Source organism: Gobio gobio (genome assembly GCF_949357685.1).
Source record: "Gobio gobio genome assembly, chromosome: 4".
In the NCBI taxonomy this organism is placed as follows: Eukaryota; Metazoa; Chordata; class Actinopteri; order Cypriniformes; family Gobionidae; genus Gobio; species Gobio gobio.
In genome coordinates, this window is record NC_137100.1 from 56,517,583 (window position 1) to 56,538,046 (window position 20,464).

General features: G+C 42.6%; 1 protein-coding gene across 1 annotated transcript; it reads left to right on the forward strand.

The window, feature by feature from the left end:
- Window positions 1–957: 957 nt before the first annotated feature.
- Window positions 958–7,187, forward strand: npffr1l2 (neuropeptide FF receptor 1 like 2; the record flags this gene model as incomplete). The annotated part of the gene is made up of 3 exons (XM_079815291.1): window positions 958–1,306; window positions 4,066–4,165; window positions 6,188–7,187. 3 exons carry the CDS (start codon window positions 958–960, stop codon window positions 7,185–7,187), a joined length of 1,449 nt encoding a protein of 482 aa, XP_079671417.1.
- Window positions 7,188–20,464: the final 13,277 nt, after the last annotated feature.

Below are 20,464 nucleotides of genomic sequence, written 5' to 3' on the forward strand. Positions count from 1 at the left end.
CGCGCGAATTGCACGATTTATTTGCGTCTGGTGTAAACGCACCATTAGGCGTCTTATATTAAGGACATTGCAGTTTATTGCTCTGGCCACATCTGCAGTCCTTATGCCTCCCTGCAGCAGGTCTATGGCAGTCCATGCAGGTGATCAGGGACCTTCATCTTTCTTTAAGGACTGTTCAATATGGTAAATGGACTGCATTTATATAGCGCTTTCAACAGACCCATGGCCATCCAAAGCACTGTACATATTGCCTCACAATCACCCCTTCATACACCGATGGTGTTGTCAGCCATGCAAGTCGCCATCCAGCTCGTCGGGAGCAGCTGGGGTTAGGTGTCTTGCTCATGGACACCTCGACACTTGGTCAGGTGGAACCGGGGATTGAACACCCAACCTTCCAACCTACATGAACCACTGAGCCACTTCCGCCCCTAATATGTTCAATAATTGTTTATGGTTCATTGAACAAGCATGAACAACATTCCAATAAAGATCTGTAAATTATCTTTAAAATACTGTATCCTGAAAATGATAAGTTTCTTCTTATATAAATATAAACGTTCTGTTATACATATTTGTTACTGCTTTGCAAGCCTTGGCAAATTATTTTCTAGAATTTCAAATGTAGTCGTATGTTTTCACAATAGCACGCATTGTTCTAAGCTCACTATAAAATCAAAAATGTGCAGTGGCAGTCTATCAGTGCTAGGGCTGTTGAGCAATCTGAAGATGCTGGAAAGCATTCATAAGGCATGCATGAGATTTTCTTTCCTTTTGAAACTGACTGCACATTCCCATTAGCTTGACATCCTCTGGTTCTCAAATTTTTGCATGAATGCATTGGATGATCGTTGTCTCTGTTTTTATATTATTGATTTGAATTGTCTTTACTTTAGTGTGTGTGCAATTTATGTTCACCTTCAGGTACTGTCAGCAACCAGCATAGCCAGTGACAGCATGGCGGACGAGCTAGCAGAAGTGGAGATGTCGCAGGAGCTTTCCACACTCTATTTTAACAGCAGTCTCCTGAATGCTTACACAAACCACAGTAATGTCACCAACCACACCAGTATCACCTACTACCCATACTACCAGCACTCTCTGCCCGTGGCTGCCGCCCTGACCGTGGCCTACCTCTTCATCTTCCTGTTGTGCATGGTGGGAAATGGCTTGGTATGTCTGATTGTGCTGGAGAACCGGCAGATGAGAACGGTCACGAACCTCTTCATCCTCAACCTTGCCGTTAGTGATCTTCTGGTGGGTGTCTTCTGTATCCCAACAACCCTGGTGGACAACCTCATTACAGGTAAATCACGTCACATCACATCACGACACAAACATGTGAATGAGAGAGAGAAAAAGAATCCTAATCCCGTCTTTTGCCTTGCCCACTTCCTTAAGCTTGAACCTTCTCCCCCGCAAGGCTAAATGTATAAAGCACATCTTTTGAGCATTTCTCCACAGAGCAAGTCTCTTTTATTACTGCAGTGAACCCTGAGGCCAGTTGGCTTTTTTCCACTGCATTACAGAGGCTTGTATCTCAATCACACAGTTCTAAGTATAGTAATTCTCATACAGCATTGACCTATCCTGACATTCACTGGCTGCAGCACATATGTCAGTCCTTATGTTTGTTCTTGCTACTAGACTTTTTGCTCAGTAGAACAAAAAGTTCATATCAAATACCGAATTTCGTTCAGAACTGCAAACGCTCTTTTATCTATTTGCCGGTTGCCATGTGTCCTTGCTCACTCTGAACATCATTGCCTTAAGTCGAATCCATTATTTGGAAAGGCTTGGATAATGGCTTTAAAAATAAGTAACGAATAATAGGAAAAATATTGAGCAGACAGAGTCACTCAACGTGTTTGCAGGATAACTGGTGAGCCAAGGGATGGCATGATATTATACATAAACCTGTAAAAATATCTGTGATGCTGTCTCTCAGAAATCAAAGTTTTATCAAAACTAATATCAAATATATTTTAAAGCTCATTGGCCACTGGCCTCTCTTGTACTGTACACCTGCCCGGTCTAGATGTCAGTAATTGATCGAAAATGACAATAATGACTTTTGACAAAAATTACAAAAAAAAACTATTTCAAGTAAACACTTTTCTTTTTAATTTTTTTCGATAAAAAATGTTATCAGTTTAAACAAAAATATTATGGAACACCTATTTTCAACCTTGATAATAATAAGAAATGTTTCTTGAGCATCAAATCAGCATATTATTTCTGAAGGATCATGATTCATGTGACACTGAAGACTGGAGTAATAATGCTGAAAAATTCAGTGCAAAAATGTTTTTCTTACTTAGTATTTTTGACTTGTTTACAGTACAGTCCAAATATCAAAAAATTCTTAAATCAAGATGATTTTGATAGGTAAAGTGACATAAGATATTTATTCTTGTTTTCTGGTTTGGGAGAGAAACAAGAAATAAGATTTTAATCAGAAACAAGATTATTTTTCTTACCCCATTGGCAGATAATTTTGCTTGTTTTAGGGCCCGTCCACACGGAGTATATGTATACATTTTTTATCGTATTGGCGTTTCGTCCACACGGACCCGGCGTTTTGGGAGACTGAAACCGCTATTTTTTGAAACCAGGTCCTAAAGTGGATAAATCTGAAAACGACACCCTTGCGGTTTCGTGTGTACAGCCAATCCGTATATTTTGTGAAACGGTGATGTCATCACACCACGTCCTGCGCGGGGAAGACTAGAAGGAATACAACTACGGGCACTGGGCATGCGCACATCAATACTGTGTTGTTTAATTACTGTATTTGCATTATTGTAAGGGTATGTTTAGGGTTGGGGTAGGTGTATACGTTAATAAAACACATCTGGTAAGTAGCAAATTTATTTATTGTTATTTTATTGAGAGATTTTACCTCACCTCCGACTGTTGTCGTACCCCTTCTAGCTACAACTCTTCTTCTCCGTTTTTAGTGTATTTCTGTGGCAGAATTACAGTGCCACATACTGGCCTGGCATGTATACTACATCGTTTTGAGCCGTTTTCATGCTCTCGTGTGTACGCAGATATTTCTTGAAACGAGGAAAAAAAAAAGATCGGATAGGGAAAGTTCTGGCTTTGTGTGGACATGGCCTTAAACAAAAACCCACTTCATTTTGATTTAATTTCCAGGAAACAAGAAAAAATATCTTATGTCACTTTACTTATCTAGTAAATGCATCTTGATTTGAGAATTTTTAGATATTTAGACTGGAAAGAAGACAAAAATACTACATAAGAAAAGCATTTTTTGCAGTGTTGGTATCAGTTCAATTGGTATCTTGTGAACGCAGAAAAGTTTGAGGAGAATTTTCTTTAACTCTTATATTACAGTTGCAGCATCCAGCTTAGACAGCCTGCTGATAAGTGGAAAAGAATCTTTCACCCTTCCTATCTCACTCTGCTTTCAGCAATTTTTCTATAGCTCTTTCACCTGTGTGTGTGTGTGTGTGTGTGTGTGTGTGTGTGTGTGTGTGTGTGTGTGTGTGTGTGTGTGTGTGTGTGTGTGTGTGTGTGTGTGTGTGTGTGTGTGTGTGTGTGTGTGTGTGTGTGTGTGTGTGTGTGTGTGTGTGTGTGTGTGTGTGTGTGTGTGTGTGTGTGTGTGTGTGTGTGCTTGTTTATGTGATTTATGAGGACACAAATTTGTATAATGACATGGGTATTACACTGGTATTACAACATCAAGGTGGTTTATGAGGACATTTCAAATGTCCCCGTAAATCAAATCGCTTTAAAAACATATTAAACAATGTTTTATTAAAAATGTAAAAATGCAGAATGTCTCCTGTGAGGGTTAGGTTTAGGGGCAGGGGCAGTGTAGGGGGATAGAATATACAGTTTATACAGTATAAAAACCATTACGCCTATGGAGAGTCCTCATAATGCTGTTGCACCAACATGTGTGTGTGTGTGTGTGTGTGTGTGTGTGTGTGTGTGTGTGTGTGTGTGTGTGTGTGTGTGTGTGTGTGTGTGTGTGTGTGTGTGTGTGTTGACAATTTACCTTGTCAATCATTACATATTTTCTTCTTTTGGTTCAAGGTTGGCCGTTCACAAACACAGTCTGTAAGATGAGTGGTCTGGTGCAGGGCATGTCTGTGTCAGCCTCTGTGTTCACATTGGTGGCCATTGCAGTGGACAGGTCAGTGGTGTCATCACTTACTTTAATCTGTTGAAACTTGTCAAGAATATTTTTGAATTTTTTTTTAGAGATTAAATTATACATATTTCAGTTATATAAACAAATTACATATATTTCAAATGAAATAAAGAACAAAATATTTTTATAAAAATGTTTGAAATGAATGTATGTAGTACATATATACACCAACCAGGCATAACATTATGACCACTGACAGTGATCATCTCGTCATCACAGCACCTGTTAGTGTGTGGGATATATTAGGCAGCAAGTGAACATTTTGTCCTCAAAGTTGATGTGTTCGAAACAGGAAAAATAGCCAAGCGTAAGAATTTGAGCGAGTTTGACAAGGGCCAAATTGTGATGGCTAAAAGACTGGGTCAGAGCTTCTCAAAACTGCAGCTCTTGTGGAGTGTTCCCAATCTGCAGTGGTCAGTATCTAAAAGTGGTCCAAGGAAGGAACAGTGGTGAACCGGTGACAGGGTCATGTCAAACAGATGAGCTTCTGTGATGTACTGTGTATTCTGACACCTTTCTCGCAGAACCAGCATTGAGCTACTGTTGCTCAAATTGCTCAAGAAGTTAATGCAATGACCTTGGCCACCCATTGTTTCTTTCTTTGACCACTTTTGATAGATTCTGACCTAAAATTCTAAGTGCTATTCACTTAACTATGTCATAATGTTATGCCTGATCGGTGTGTATGTGTGTATATATATATATATATATATATATATATATATATATATATATATATATATATATATATATACACATACACGCACACATACACGCACACATATAAACACACACACACACGTTTTAATGTTTTAGTTTCAGTGTGAGACAAGGTTTTTTTTCTCTGATCTATTGAGATAAATCATTTAAAGGGGTCATGAAATGCATTTTTAGATCTTTATATTATGTTTTTGGAGGTATAAGCTTATGAATTTTTTGCACCAAAAAAACATTCAAACATTTGTAAAAATACATATATAAATAGTTTTCAATAAATTGGAAATGGGCAAAATTTTAATGGCCATTACCTGCTGTGATTGGTGAAATTTATTGCACCATATACATACCCTCCCCACAACCTATGTGACATTTTTTTATGTTTGAGAAGGCCAGAGTATTTCTCTATACGTATTGCTTTGACAGTACAACACTAGTTACATAATTGTGTATAGGTGTATAATAGCAATGGTAACAAAAACTACACCAGCATATATTCAACTTGACCACTTTCTTCACACAATATATTAATATTCAAGTCAAGAAGATATTGTGAATCTGTGTACATACCGATTTGATTAGCAGTGTTTCACTTGGTCTCCTGACAATGCTATGCTGGTTTGACATTCATTACAAACACATGTAAAGATTATAAATAAATGTACCAGCGTTGCCTCCGAGGGAAAAATACACGGCACTGCTTTCAATACAAGATATTTAGAAAAATCAGCAGCATGTTGAGAATATTTAAGAAAAGAGTCCACTATGAAATGGGACAAAAAAAAAACTCAGATATGTTAAAAATAAGTCACGCTTTTCTAAAAGTTTGATAATTTGGAAGGACATACATAGTTTTTGGAGGTGCAGTTTGTCAACATCCAGGGTAAGAACAACAGAGGACGGTCTTACTCGACAGCAGTTGTGATTGATGGACAGACAAAGAGCATGCCTCCTTAATTTAATTTTTCAGATGGGTGGAAAGCAAATACTCATATTTTGGGGAGTTTGTTTTGAGGTACTTGGAACTATGCTTTTGTAGTAGAATAATCTCTTATATGTGTAAATATAAAGGACATTTTGATTTTCCATTTCATGACCGCTTTAAAGTAAGACATTATGTTTTATGATAAACACAATAAAAGGGGAAGTAAGAGGAAGAAAACCTTTCTAATGTGAGAGGAAGAAAATAACTATAGAAAAGGCCAGAGGATTAACTAACATTGGTATACGGTTTATGCCTGATGGATTTATTCCAGCTGTGAAGAGCTCTGTTCCAATCTCCTCCAGGTTCCGTTGCATTGTGTATCCTTTCCAACCTAAACTTACCCTACTGGTTGCCAAGGTGACCATAGTGATGATCTGGGTGCTTGCAGTGGTGATTATGTGTCCGTCGGCTGTGACGTTGACTGTGGAGAGAGTGGAGGATCATTACATGGTCCACAATGAAGACTACAACCACACATACCCACTTTTCTCATGCTTTGAGAACTGGGCCAAGCCACAGATGAGAAAAGTCTACACCACTGTCCTGTTTGCACACATTTACCTTATTCCCCTTACCCTGATCACGCTTATGTATGGACGTATCGGGATCAAACTCTACACCACCTCTGTGATCTCTGGAAATGATCAGCACGAAAGCGGACAGTCTCACGCCTCCCCTCCGGCCCCTGGAGCCCAGCAGGAAGGCCGGCCCCTCATTTCCCAAAAGAAGATCAAAGTGATAAAGATGCTGAGCGTCGTGGCCCTGTTATTCACACTCTCCTGGCTACCTCTGTGGACCCTGATGCTCCTCACGGACTATGGAGGTCTGAACGAAGATGACTTGGGGCTGCTGAGCGGCTACGTGTTCCCATTCGCTCACTGGTTGGCCTTCTCAAACTCTAGCGTAAATCCCATCATCTACGGGTACTACAATGAGAATTTCAAGAGGGGCTTTCAGGCGGTGTGCAGCACGCATTCGTGCTGCTGCGAAGGAATATCGGTGAGGAACGGAATGCAGCGGAAAGCCAGAGGAGATGTAAGGGATCCTGCGGTCAACTCCAATCCCTTGAATTTCGCTGCAAGGAACCGGGTCTACAATGATGGCGATCTGAAGAACTCCGGGATGTGTCTGGAGTTGGAGCACAGGAGAACTGGGCGGCTTTGTAATAACTCGGTCTGCTCCAATGAGACAAAATCCAGTGTGGGATCTGGGATAAAAGGGGTCACAAACCAAAAAGTCTTTCAGATGGAGGAGCCAGAAAGTCCTATCAAAGTGGGTAAAAACCAAGCCTGGGATGAATAGATGGATTATTTATGCGATTAAAGTAAAGTGAGATCATAAGATCAAGTCAGTCCTAAAGTACTAATCTCTTCAGAGAATTTCTGTGAAAACACTTGGAAGATGGAATAATTCCCTTCTTAAAGTCTGAATGAACACATTTTTCTACTAGGATTTTGGACTTAAAATTCTCAAGCTCTATTTTGTTGCCTGGAAAGTGATATTAAAAGAGGTTGCGGTCATATTTAAGTAAATATATTGCATTGTAAACCCTTTTTTATTTAAATGTTTTACAAACATTAGCTTTTCGACAGATTTTAATTTGCAATTAAAAAATTTGAATTACTCAAATTCGTGCTAAAAAGTCACATATTTACAATAAACATCTAGTCCATACATCCAACAGGAAAATCTGTGGAATAATTGGAAATTTCTGATATTTGAATTGGAGTCTGTGAAATGGCGTTTAAGCCTAACAGTTTTTCTCAGATCAGGCAACAAGCTGCGATCGCTGCTGTGTTTATCTTCTCTCAAGATGGTATTGCGCAGAGCACAAATGTTTCCTGAAATGTGCATTCGTATTTTGTATATTGTATTTGTGTGTGTCCATTATTATGTAAATGGATAATTTTATCACTGCTGTGAAAACCATTGGAGTGAACACCATTTATGGTTAATACCAAAGGGAGAAAATGCCATGTGTCATATTTGATATAGCTACTGTAGTTTACTGCAAGAGTATACAGAACAGCAGTGTGACGAAGATGCAAGGAATAAGCACAATCTGTGACTATGACTCAAATGTTTATATTTTTAGTGTTCACTGTGTTTTTCATGCGTCCTAATTGGTTTGTGGCTTTAAGAGGCTTATGTAAACCCTGGCTTGGTTCCTGGTATCAGTGTCTAATTCTATACTTAATGCTGTAATAGCACAATGAATGTACAGGAAATGGACTGTAAAGAGAATGAATATGAAAAATTCATTCCATTATCATTCTAAGGAGGTGTCTTGTCCTCCATGCTTTCTTTGTTTCAGAGTGTTGTTTTAAGTGTTACCTTAAAAGTGTAAATTAATTCTAACCGTGTTCTTGGGCTGAGACTATAGGTGTCATAATTTGCAACAGCTCTTTTAAAAATGGTCACACATACACCCAATTTATATTTTATCATAGTGTATATCACACCACAGATGACAAGCAGTCCAACACAGGTCCGGAGACTTATTTAATTAAAAAACATTTCAAAATCTTACAGACCCAAGTAAAAAAAGAGCTTATTGACACTTGAAAGGAAGAGCATATTTTGTAACTTTGACATCAAATAAAATCTAACTGTTGCTTACCTGCAAACTGCAATTTGTACGCTATGGTTACCGTTATGTATAAATGATTGATTATGTCTTGTACCTTACAAGTGTTTGTGGAGTAAGAATGCTTGTTAAAAACATTTGCGATGCTAAAGAAGAACATAATTCACTTTGAATCAAGCTCCATATTTTGTCAGGATTCTCTAAATGGGGGTCCATTACATTTCCTCACTGAGTTTTGACCTCTCTTGTCATCTTCCTGTTGCCTTCAAATGGAATTGTATTTGTAGAAAAACTACAAATTATACCACACAATTAAAACATTTAGACAAGAGATGTGCAATTATTATAATTGCACATCATCTTTTGTCTAAATTCCCAAGTATAAGAAATCGTATAACTCCTTTAGTTTGAACTACTTAAGATCGATTTCCCATGAAAAATTCAAACAGGAAACAAAGGGGGGAAAAAGAATTAGGGTCTGCCCTCTCTGACAGTCCCTGATAAACTGAATGAGATTTTGCATCAGTATCTGGTATAATTATAAAATAAAGCACTCTACAACAACAGCCACAACATATATTGTTGCAATTAGCTCAACTTTTTAAGAGATTAAACTTGAAAACTTAAACTTTGACTAACTTAAGTTGACTAAACTCAAAAAATGAAGGCAGCAGAGATAAGTAGTAAGTTCAAAAGTAAGTTCTTATGAAATTATGCTGCTTGTTTTGGCTTTACAGAGTAAATAAATTTTCAAAGTATTATGATCTAGTAGTATTTCTCGACACTTATAACATATTTGGTACAAAATAGGGCCTGGAATTCTGTCATGTCTAAATAGAGTTTAAAACCCTGATTTGTATGATATTGTAATGTTCTAGAAATAAATATTCAATAAAAAATTTATTTAAAAGGAAACATTTTAGGAAATAAAATCAATCAGAATTAATAACAGGGTTGCAAATGTAGACCAATTTAGTTTGAACCCTCTGGTGCTGCTCGTGTGGTGGTCAAAAATTACAGATTTAATTTTGTTAATTTTTAATTAATGTACTATATTTTAGTTCGTTAATGTTTTTTATATTTTGTATTTTTAGGGGATTTTATGGTACTAATTATATTTCTGAAATGATTATGATCCATGTATTACCTGTTAATCGCTTTTTGAGTATAGACCTGAAATTTTTATTTCCAACTTACACTGACATAAATCTTGGTTTGGTGGTTTGGTCTCTTTCTAAAGAGGACACTTGGCAGATTATTAAAGTGAAAACTGTAAATATAAAAATAGTTTAATATTATGAAAAATGCATAAAAAAATACTATTTTTACATTTAATAAGAAATATATATTATCATAAACATGTTTTACTCTAAAACTCAGAACTTGTGTTCTGAGGTTGATTTCTCAAAAAAAAAATGGCATTTCAGTATGATTTTGTTTGGGCGCAGAACCAAACGTTTCCATTGGTTTTCAATGCGGTTTTTGTCTGGCGAACAGTACAAGTGTGACTCTTTTTTTTTCAGAACCATTTAAACTTTTCGAATCATGTCCATGTTTTTTTGTTTCCCACATAGCAAGTGGCAAAACCTTTACAGAGTTCCCCCTCAAGGGAACTCACGCTGCATCATCGCTGTGGGAACGCCTCTGCGTGATTTCGTCGCAAAGCACATATGGAATCAGTCCAATGGAGTGACAGAACGTCATTGGCGGATGTTGTCATCGACCAGGAAACTGTAAAGCACACCTGCACCAAACAATGTTAGCTTCTATATCTTCAGCAAGCGCTCTGTGTGAATCATTGTCTGTCAAAAATGTGTGTTTTTGTCTGTCTGTAGTTTGAGCAAGGCAGGAGTTTTTCACCAAAAAACTAATACAATCAAACAAAGAGTGACACTATGACGAGTGAACAACAGTTCAGAAAGTGTGTTCATCCCTGCCCTCATTTCATCACGGGTGGGGATACATACTCTATTTGTGTTGTTTGCATGGGAGAGCAGAATGCTCTCGAGGAAGCTGGTTGTGAGCATTGTGAGAGTTTGCCCATGAAAACTCTGCGCTCCAGCTGAGCGCTCTTAGATGCGTGCGGTTCGCGTTCCCCGCAGCTCGGGTCCTGCTTCTGCCAAGGTAGAGCGTTGGCTTCATGGGGATCTCAAATGGATTTGACAGAGGGGTTAGAAACGGGCACTGCCTTATCTCTGCCTTCACCTGTCAGATCCAGTGCCTCTATCTAGGGCTCGGAAGCCCGTGCTGTGGTTTCTTCTGCCCCGGTTGAGGCACCGGTGCTGCAACTATCCAGTTCCAAGGAATTGGATGTTGTTAGTATCGTGGCAGGAGAAATTGAAGATTTTCCACTTCATTCTCATGCCAGTGAGGAGCTGATGAGGTTTTGAGCAAACGGCAACCTCCCCCAGTTTCTCTTGAAGCCAATACGGAAGTGACACAAACTGCAATTCATCGACTGGCCGCTAGGGACAGGCTCCAGAAGGGAGCAGAATCTCATTGATCCCCATGTTAAAATGGGGGGGGGGGGGGCTACCATGAGGTCTGTGGCAAATGTTGGTGGTATTTCTGACTCTGAAGCACTTCCTTCCAGACCTCAGGGGCCATTATGTGCTCGTTCGGACAGACAACACATCAGTGGTCTCACACATAAACCATCAGGGAAGTCTGAGATTGTGCCCGTTATACAAGTTGGCTTGCCAGAACTTTCTCTGGGCCCAAGGGAAACTGCTTTCTATCAGGGCAGTCTATATCCCAGGTTATCTGAATGTGGAAGCAGACATCCTGTTGAGGCAGGGGCCCATGGAATAGAGACTCCACCCCGAGGTGGTGGAGCTCCTGTGGGAGAACTTTGCCAGAACAGAGGTGGATCTGTTTGCATCATCAGAAACACCTCATGGTCATCTGTGGTTCACCCTAACTCATCCTGCTCCTCTGGGACTGGACACCCTTGATACAGGAGTTGCCGAAGCTGCCCCTGTACGCATTTCCCCTGATTTCTCTGCTTCCGGGAGTTCTAGAGAGAGTTTGCCGGGACAGGGCCCGTCTTTTGGCAGTAGCCCCCAAACTGGCTGGCCCGAGTATGGTTCTTGGACATAGTGTTTCTCCTCGACGGCTCTCCAATGGAGATTCTGATCAGGAGAGACCTGCTCTTTCAGGCAAAGGGGTCTATCTTACATCCTTGCCTCGAGCTGTGGAAACGTCTCAGGTTACTTGGGTAACCTATGTTCTCTGAGTAGGGAACGAGACGCTGCGTCACTTTTTGACGTAATGGGACGCCCTCTGGGTGTGCCGATTGTCTGAAGCCCTTATAGAATCACGCCAATTGATTGGCTGATGGCGCGCACAACGCCCCACTTGACATAGTCACCTATATTAGCGCTCGCGCGCGCCATCTGCTCCTCAGATTTCTCTGCCGAAAAGGAAGGCCTGTCGGCAGCGCGAGGAGCTTGGCAGTGTACACAGCGTCTCGTTCCCTACTCAGAGAACATAGGTTACGCAAGTAACCTGAGATGTTCTCTTTCATAGGTTCACTGACGCTGTGTCACTTTATGACGTAATGGGAACGATATACCAAACACGCCAAGCTAAAGCACTGCCGTATCTGGCTCAAAGAACACCAGATAACCTGCATGACTAGGTTAAGCAGACAGGACATGCGAACCCGGAGCCATGTCGAGATCCAATCTATAGAATCTCACAAAAGTGTGCGGAGAGGACCAACCTGCTGCCACACAAATATCTTCCAAAAGAGCCCCTCTAAAAAGGCCCCTCTAGCCACACCTCTAGTAGAATGCGCTCTAATATCAAGAGGTGAAGGTAAACCACGCACCTCATAAGCTAAAGAAATAGCCTCTGTCACCCAATGGGAAACCCTTTGCTTCGAAGCGGCAAGCCCATGGCGGCCAGCACCGAAGCACACCAACAGCTGGTTAGATTTCCTCCAACCGTCGGAACGGTCAACATAACACTTCAACGCTCGAACTGGGCAGAGCAAATGAAGTTTCTCGCCTTCCTCCGAGTCAAACGGAGGGGGGTGAAAGGAGTGAAGAGTAATAACCTGAGAGCGAAATGACGTGGACAAAACTTTGGGCACATAACCTGGACTAGGTCTTAAGGTAACCTTGACTAGGCCAGGGGCAAAATCCATACAGGTCCCGTTAACAGAGAGAGCCTGTAGATCGCCCACTCGTTTCAAAGAAGGCAGAGCTGACAAAAGAGCAACTTTGAGAGTCAGAATTCGCTCAGGAGCTGACTCCAAAGGCTCAAATGGAGCCAAAGTTAGCCCTTCAAGGACCACGGAGAGGTCCCAAGAGGGAATACCAGGGGAGCGTGCTGGTCTCAGGCGCCTAACCCCTCGCATGAAAGATGAAACCAATCTATGCTTGCCTAGAGGAATTTCGTCCGACTCCTTACCGGCAGCGATAGCTGCGACATAGACCCGAAGGGTGGTGGCCGCTGCTCCAGCAGCAAACTTCTCCTGCAGGAACTCCAGAACCGAACCAACCGGGCAGCTAACTGGATCTACTGCATGAGTCGAGCACCACGACTCAAAGACCCTCCACTTGGAGGAATAGAGCTTCCTTGTGGAGGGGGCTCTCGCATTAGCAATGATCGCTTTCCCGAACATCTCCCAAATCTGTGACACAGTTTGAGGGTTCAGCATCCATTCCCCCGACCGGAGCTTCTGTCTCGACAGGTAATCTGCAGCGAGGTTTAAGACTCCGGGTACATGGACTGCTCTCAGGGACAAAAACTTGTCCTGAGACCACAGGAGGAGGCGACGCGTATGCCTGTCCATGCCTTCGACCGTGATCCTCCATGGCGATTTACGTGAGATACCACTGCCATGTTGTCGGTCCTGACAATGACATGATGCCCCCTGAGAGAGTGGAGAAAATGTTGAAGGGCCAGGGATACCGCTCTCAACTCCAGGCAATTTATGTGCCAGGAGAGAACTTCCCCCTCCCAGATCCCCATAGCTGGTCTGCCCTCGAATACCGCACCGCAGCCGGTAAGAGAGGCGTCCGTCGTAACCATTTGGCGACGGAAAACAGCCCCCATCTTGACCCCTTTCTGAAGAAAAAGAGGGTCTCGCCACATTGATAGGGCACGAAAGCAGCCGCGTGACACCTTCAATAGGCGAAGGGCTGATCCTGTTGACCGTGCCCCTGAGCGTTTCATCCACCAGAGGAAGGGCCTCATATGGAGCAGTCCCAGGGGGAGCACCGGGGAAGCTGCAGCCATGAGACCCAGGAGCCTGCGACACGTACCAACAGAAACATGATGGCCTAGCCTGAAGCGGACCAAGCATGTTGTGATACTGGAAATCCGAGCAGGGGCCAAACGGGCCTGCATCGGAACGGAATCCAGACGAACACCTAAGAAGGTGGTCTGCTGAGCCGGAGTAAGAACGCTCTTGTCAGTGTTAACTCTCAAGCCAAGAGATTGAACGTGTCGAAGAACGACATCTCTGTGAGGAGAGGCTAATTCCCTGGAGTGGGCCAGAATGAGCCAGTCGTCCAGGTAATTGAGAATACGGATGCCCTGGAGCCTCAGCGGGGCCAGAGCAGAATCCATACACTTCGTGAACGTCCTTGGTGCCAGGGCAAGGCTGAAGGGAAGGACTTTGTATTGATAAGCCTTCCCTTTGAAGGCGAACCTGAGAAACTTCCTGTGTCGTCTGACAACCTGAATATGGAAGTAAGCATCTCTCAGGTCTATAGTGACAAACCAGTCCTCCGCACGTATTTGAGACAAGATGTTCTTGAGCGTTAGACTCTTGAACTTCCCTTTGTAGAGGGCGAAGTTCAGGCGGCGGAGGTCCAGGATGGGACGCAGACCGCCGTCTTTCTTCGGAACAAGGAAATAACGGCTGAAGAAGCCACATTTCTCCTCTGTTACCAGAACTTCCTCTATTGCCCCCTTTAGGAGGAGAGAAGAGAGCTCTTTTTGTAGCACAGAAGCCTGAGAGGCGCTGTTTACTACCGTTTGAGCGACCCCGTTGAAGCGAGAAGGGTTGCGACAGAACTGAAGCGTGTAGCCTGACTGAATCGTGTGGAGGACCCAGGATGATATCCCTGGCAAAAGCTTCCACTCGTTGAAGAAATTTGACAAAGTGGGAGGTACGTTGAGGTGCGGTGGACATACCTGAGATAGGGTGTCGAGCTGGACCTCGGAGGGGGGTGTGTCCATCCGCGGAGGAGAGCATGTGGCGTCCTGGCGCGGAGTAGGCAGTGTAAGGCTGGGCCGCTCCGGTTCCCGGAGAAGACCAGATGTGTCTATGTCTGGACGAGGGGCGAATGGTGAGCCAATCAGACGTGAGGGGAGAAAGCAAACAGCGTCTCCTTCCTTCAGCGCCGGAAAAGGCGAGGATAGGGTCGGTTCTGTATTCCGAGGCGCGCTGGGCGGCGGAAATGACAGAGCTGGATAGGGAGAGCTGGTGGGGGGCGGGCAGAAACGCTTGCGCGGTCTAACCCAGCCCCGGTCGTGAACTGCAGCTCCCCTTTTTCTGACCAGAGGGTCAGGAGCGACTCGAAGTGGCCGAAGCAGAATGTTTGCTGGGCCGCTTTGGGTCGATGCGTCTGTGAGGACGTTGACGGGGAAATGGACGACCGCGAGCTCCCCAGACCATGGTGGGTGGAGGATGACTCTGGTCGCTCCTCCTGGTGGTTAACTCCCTTCTGAAAGAGGGGCGATCTCTGGACTGAGAGGGGGAGGGGGAAGGAGCGTCCCTCGCTCTCCTCGGCTTGAACTGCCTAAGAGCGGCAGACTGGGATTTTGCAGATCTGAACTTCTCAACCACAGTATTTACCGCCTCCCCAAACAATCCGGACTGAGAAATCAGAGCGTCCATAGGGGAAAACTTTTTCCCTATCGCGAATCTCAGTGAGATTGAGCCATAGGTGGCGCTCCGCCGCCACCGCGCCCGCCATAGAGCATCCTACAGCGCGAGCTGTGTGCTTAGTAGCCCATAACGCCAAATCCGTGGCTTTGCGTAGCTCCTTCACTGCTTCCGGTGTCAAACGGGTGCCCTCGTCCATTTCCTTCAGTACATCCGCCTGATAGGCCTGGAGAATGGCCATAGTATGAAGGGCCATGCCAGCTTGACCAGCCGCCATGTAGGACTTGCCAATGAGGGCAGAAGTGGTCCTACACGGCTGAGTGGGAAGAAGGGGGCGGGACTTCCACGAGGGAGCTGAAGATGGCGCGAGGTGAGTGGCCAGCATGTCCTCAACCGCGGGAATGGCGGAATAGCCCTGTTCCTCAAAACCCACGAGGTTGGTAAAATCAGCGGCTGCCGCGTTAGTTAGGCGGGCTGAGAACGGCTGCTTCCAGGATCTGGAAATCTCACTGTGTAGGTCACTGAAGAATGGTAGCTTCCTCCGCGGAGGCCTAGAATTAGGGCCGCTGAGGAATCTCTCATCCAACCGAGAAGATTGAGCTTCCACAGGCGGAGTCTGTCCGCGCACGTGCTCGGGGGAGAGAGGGAGAGAAAGGGCGAGGCCCGTCTGCTCGCACTCCACATCCTCGAGCTCTACATCCGAACCCCAGGTCGCGGATCCAAGAGAGGCCTGCGCGGCCTCGGGAGCGCGACGGGGGAAACCGGAAGACTCCCTCTCAAAAACCGCGAGCCTCGAGCGGAGGGTTTTGAGAAGGAGGTTATCGCATTATTAGCAATTAGAGAACCCCTGAACCGCGTCGTGTGCGTGAGAAAACCCCAGACATTTAACACACTTACTGTGGGGATCGTCGATCGTGATGAAGCGAGTGCACGGCGGTGGGCAACTTCAGAAATTCCATAGCACTTCACCACAAGGAGAACAAAGTTCCACAATCCGCGGTCGCTGAAGTGCTGAGGTAAACATCGACTGAAAATCCTTAGAATTTGTGCCAGAAAAATCGAAACCGAAGGGCATGAAATGGCCGCTTCGTGAAGGCAGAGAAATCTAAGGAGCGGATGGCGCACGCTCGCTAATATAAGTGGGGGGTCGTGCGCGCCATCAGCCAATCAATTGCCGTGATTCTATAAGGGCTTCAGACAATCGGCACACCCAGAGGGCGTCCCATTACGTCATAAAGTGACGCAGCGTCGAGTGAACCTATGAAAGAGAACTGTGGGCTTGGCCTCTGAGGGGGCCCACCTCATAAGTTCTGGTCTCTCAACTGAGTTTGTGGAGACCATTCTACACTCTAGAGCTCCCTCCAGGAGGAAACTTTATGCCCTGAAGTGGAGATTATTCACTTCATGGTGTGGGAATTACCAGTGGGACCCAGTTAACTGCCCAGTGGGTACAGTGCTGGACTTTCTTCAGGAAAGGTTCTCTGTAGGGTTGGTCCCCTCCACAATAAAGATGTATGTGGTGGCCATAGCTGCTTACCACAATCATTTGAGTGGTGTTTCTTTGAGGTGACATCCGTTGATTACTTGTTTCCTTCATGGCACTTTGAGGTTGAGACCTGCAGTTTGCACTAGGGTGCCAGCCTGGTCTTATTACGAGGTATTTCTGAGGCTCCCTTTGAGCCGATTGAAGAAGTTCCTGAGAAGTTTCTCACTCTAAAGACTATCTTTCTGCTTTCTGCATCTATTATGTCTCTAAGGAGAACAGGAGACATTCAAGCCCTATCGGTGGCACCCTTGTGCTTGGAGTTTGCGCCCAGCACTGTAAAGGCCTTCCTACACCCTAGGCTGGGCTACATTTCTAAGTTTCCTACTAATATTGTAAGCAGGCCCGTCGCCACAAGGCAGGCAAACCAAGCAATTGCTTGGGGCCCCGATCTGGCCTGGGGCCCCAAGACAACGACAGGTTAAGAATAAAATGAAACGACAAACTGTGTGAGCGCCCCATTAATAGTCAATGCAGTAAAGTGCAATGACACTGTTATCGGGATCCTCCTTAAGGGGGCCCCTCTCAGTAGGCGCTGACAGCAGCCAGCCAGCCACGCGATCTCTGCTGCCGGCAAAATACAAAATCTTCGGATTTGAAGCGGAATTTTATGCTTCAGGAAGCCAGAAAAGAAAAAAGAGAAAGGAAGAGGAGAATACGAAAAAACAAGATAGTGGTATTTGATAAATTACTCTGGATAAAATAGCTCTACTTGTCTTGACTCTTGTACAAAAATGGTGTTAGTTTGCAGCAGGTAGGCTAGCAAAAATATGTTTATGTTAGCTATCGTTACCTGCCTGACGGCAAATGCTGCTTGTAACGAACAGTTAGTGCAACTTTTTTTTCGAATAAACGGAATGACATGAGATTGCTATAGCTTTGTAATAGGTTTTGATGAAAGTGGCATAGCATGCTATACTAACTATTATTTATGCTATGCATTTATGCTATGCATAAATAACCTGGAATAGTTAATATAGCATGCTATATTAACAATTATTATAAACATTATTTAACCAGAAAGAGGCAGAGGAACATGATTTTTTTCATAGCTTTTCTTAATGTGCTAGTGTCGGGATATACGGTAGTGACAGTTTGCACCTCCATGTCCATTTTGCTTGGGGCCCCCAAATTTCTTCAAACGGCCCTGATTGTAAGACCAGTTATTCAGCAGGACTTTTGTCCTCCTCCCTTCCGGACGTCAGACCAGGAAAAGCTTAATCTGCTTTGCCCTGTGTGGGCGTTAGATGCTTATGTCCACAGAGCTGCCCTGTGGAGGAAAGCTGAACTACTGTTGTGTGTTTCGGGTTACTTAGAAAGGGGTGCCCAGCATCTAAGCAGAGAATGAGTAAGTGGGTGGTCGAGGCCATTTCACTTGCTTATGAGGCGGCCTCTTCAGGGAACTAAGTTTACATGCGTAACGAGACGTTTTGAACTATTCCGATGAAGTAAAAAAACAAAACGTAAAAATGTTCAGCCAAAAATGGCTGACCAGCACCAGAGGGTTAAGCAGATTGCTAAATGAAAAAAATGAGGTCTTTAAACAAAATAAGAAACATTTATTTTTTGTATTTTTTATTTTTAAGTTGTGGACAGTGTTAATTTCGTTGACGAATAATTTTCGTCAACAACCTTTTTTCACTGACGAAAACGAGACTATAACTAAATAAAAACTAGTGTTGGATGACAAAAACAAGACGATTAGGGAAGAGATCCAGTCAGAACTGATATCTTGTGTATAAGATGCACAGCGCACATTTGATTTGAACGTGCTGATCTAACCGCTGGAAAACACGGCGCTGTTGCGCGCTCTACAGGCTCACGCATCCCCAATACAGTGCTCCAGACCGGCTCACAATCAATGAATAGCGCACATTTATGCCAGGCAATTGTTTATGAACTAATGCTGAAGAATAATGACAATGTCTACTTTACGATGTTTATATAGTAATATGTTTTAGACGGTTGTAACAACTTGAATGAGCATCCTGCAACTACAATAGTAAGGCACAGACATTTCAAAATAAGAGTCAATGTGCATTTCAAGCTTGTTTATAATTAAAATTCACGCATTATATATTTATTTTTGATTACACAATAAGCTGTATTTAATTTCATTCCCATTTAATTCATAGTCAGGAGGAAAGACCAGTATTTGACACATATTCAATAAAGTATCAGGGTTATAATAGTTAACTAAAACCATTTAAAAAAATCTTCATTACTTGAAATTAAATAAATGTTAACCCTTAAATACTGAAATTTAAAAAAAAAATAAACAAACTTATTTAAAGCTTTAGCTTAACCTGATATGTCCTACTAACTAAAAAAGGAAATCTCTAATAGATGTTTAAAAAAAAAGTGAATTGAGCTCTCTTTCGTGTATTTTTAATGTCAAAAACAAAATGATGTCAAAATGTCAGTTCAAGTGACAGTCAGTTATGTAATGCTTAAATGCTCATTAGATTTTAGGAGACTAAATCTACTGTAGATTTAGTCGACTAAAATCGGATGATATTTTGTCGACTAAGACTAAAACTAAATGGCATTTTAGTCAAAAGACTATGACTAAAACTAAATCAAAATTTGCTGTCAAAATTAACACTGGTTGTGAATCCCTCGATTGCCCTCAGTGTGAAAAGATGTTGAAAAGGGTTCAAATATGCAGAAAATGCTAGGAAACCAATGAATGTAAAGGACCTGGAGGATTTTTCCTGAAGAACAGTGCTCAGTTTAAATAAGGGACTCAATTATCACAAAAATGACAAACACTATCAAGAGTATGTAAACGTTTGAACTGGTTAATTTGTGTAAATTCCGTTATAATTGTCTTGTGGATTATATGTAAACATCTGATGTGAAAAACAACTTTATATATGTTTACTGTGCACATTATGTGATGAGCTAACAAAGCAAAATATCTTTATTTCTAAGCAGATAACTCAATGAATTGTTCACAATCACCATTAAGACTTGAATTGAGAATGCATTTTAAATTCAATTTCACTTCCTGAATTTTAAGGTTGTAAACAGGATGCATAATAATTACAATTTGAATATAAAGTAGAATTGAAATTACCTGACATTCAAATAAATTCTTATGACTGTAAAGAAACTTTTTTCAAGCATTGAAGCTTGACTTCAAAATTCAGAATTTTGCTCAACCCTGCTGGATGACACTAACATGTTGTGATTAGGTAGCATACAACAGTTTGAAACGTTTATTGTGGAATAATGCCTAATGTTCCACTTCCTTTCGTTAATAAAACAGTAGACGACACAGTGCACGCTCAGTATTCGGCAAGCTTGCCTTCTGTTTCAAGCAGCGCTTTTGGACAGAGGAAGTATAATTTGCTCAATGCACAAGTGTTCTCCATGAAATGGAAATAGTCCATGCAAATGTAAAAACTCAGCAAATGTTGATGTTATTTACTATTATCTTGTGTCTTATTTACCTGAAGTTGTTGTGCTGTAAGGCTTATAAAAATTGTCTAGTGGCTATGCAATCAGTTTTCTTTTGTGAGGTTTCACTGAGCCGAATTTCAGCCATACAGTGCTAGAAATATGATTAGTTTAATGTATATATAATTTCATTTTTAGTGGAA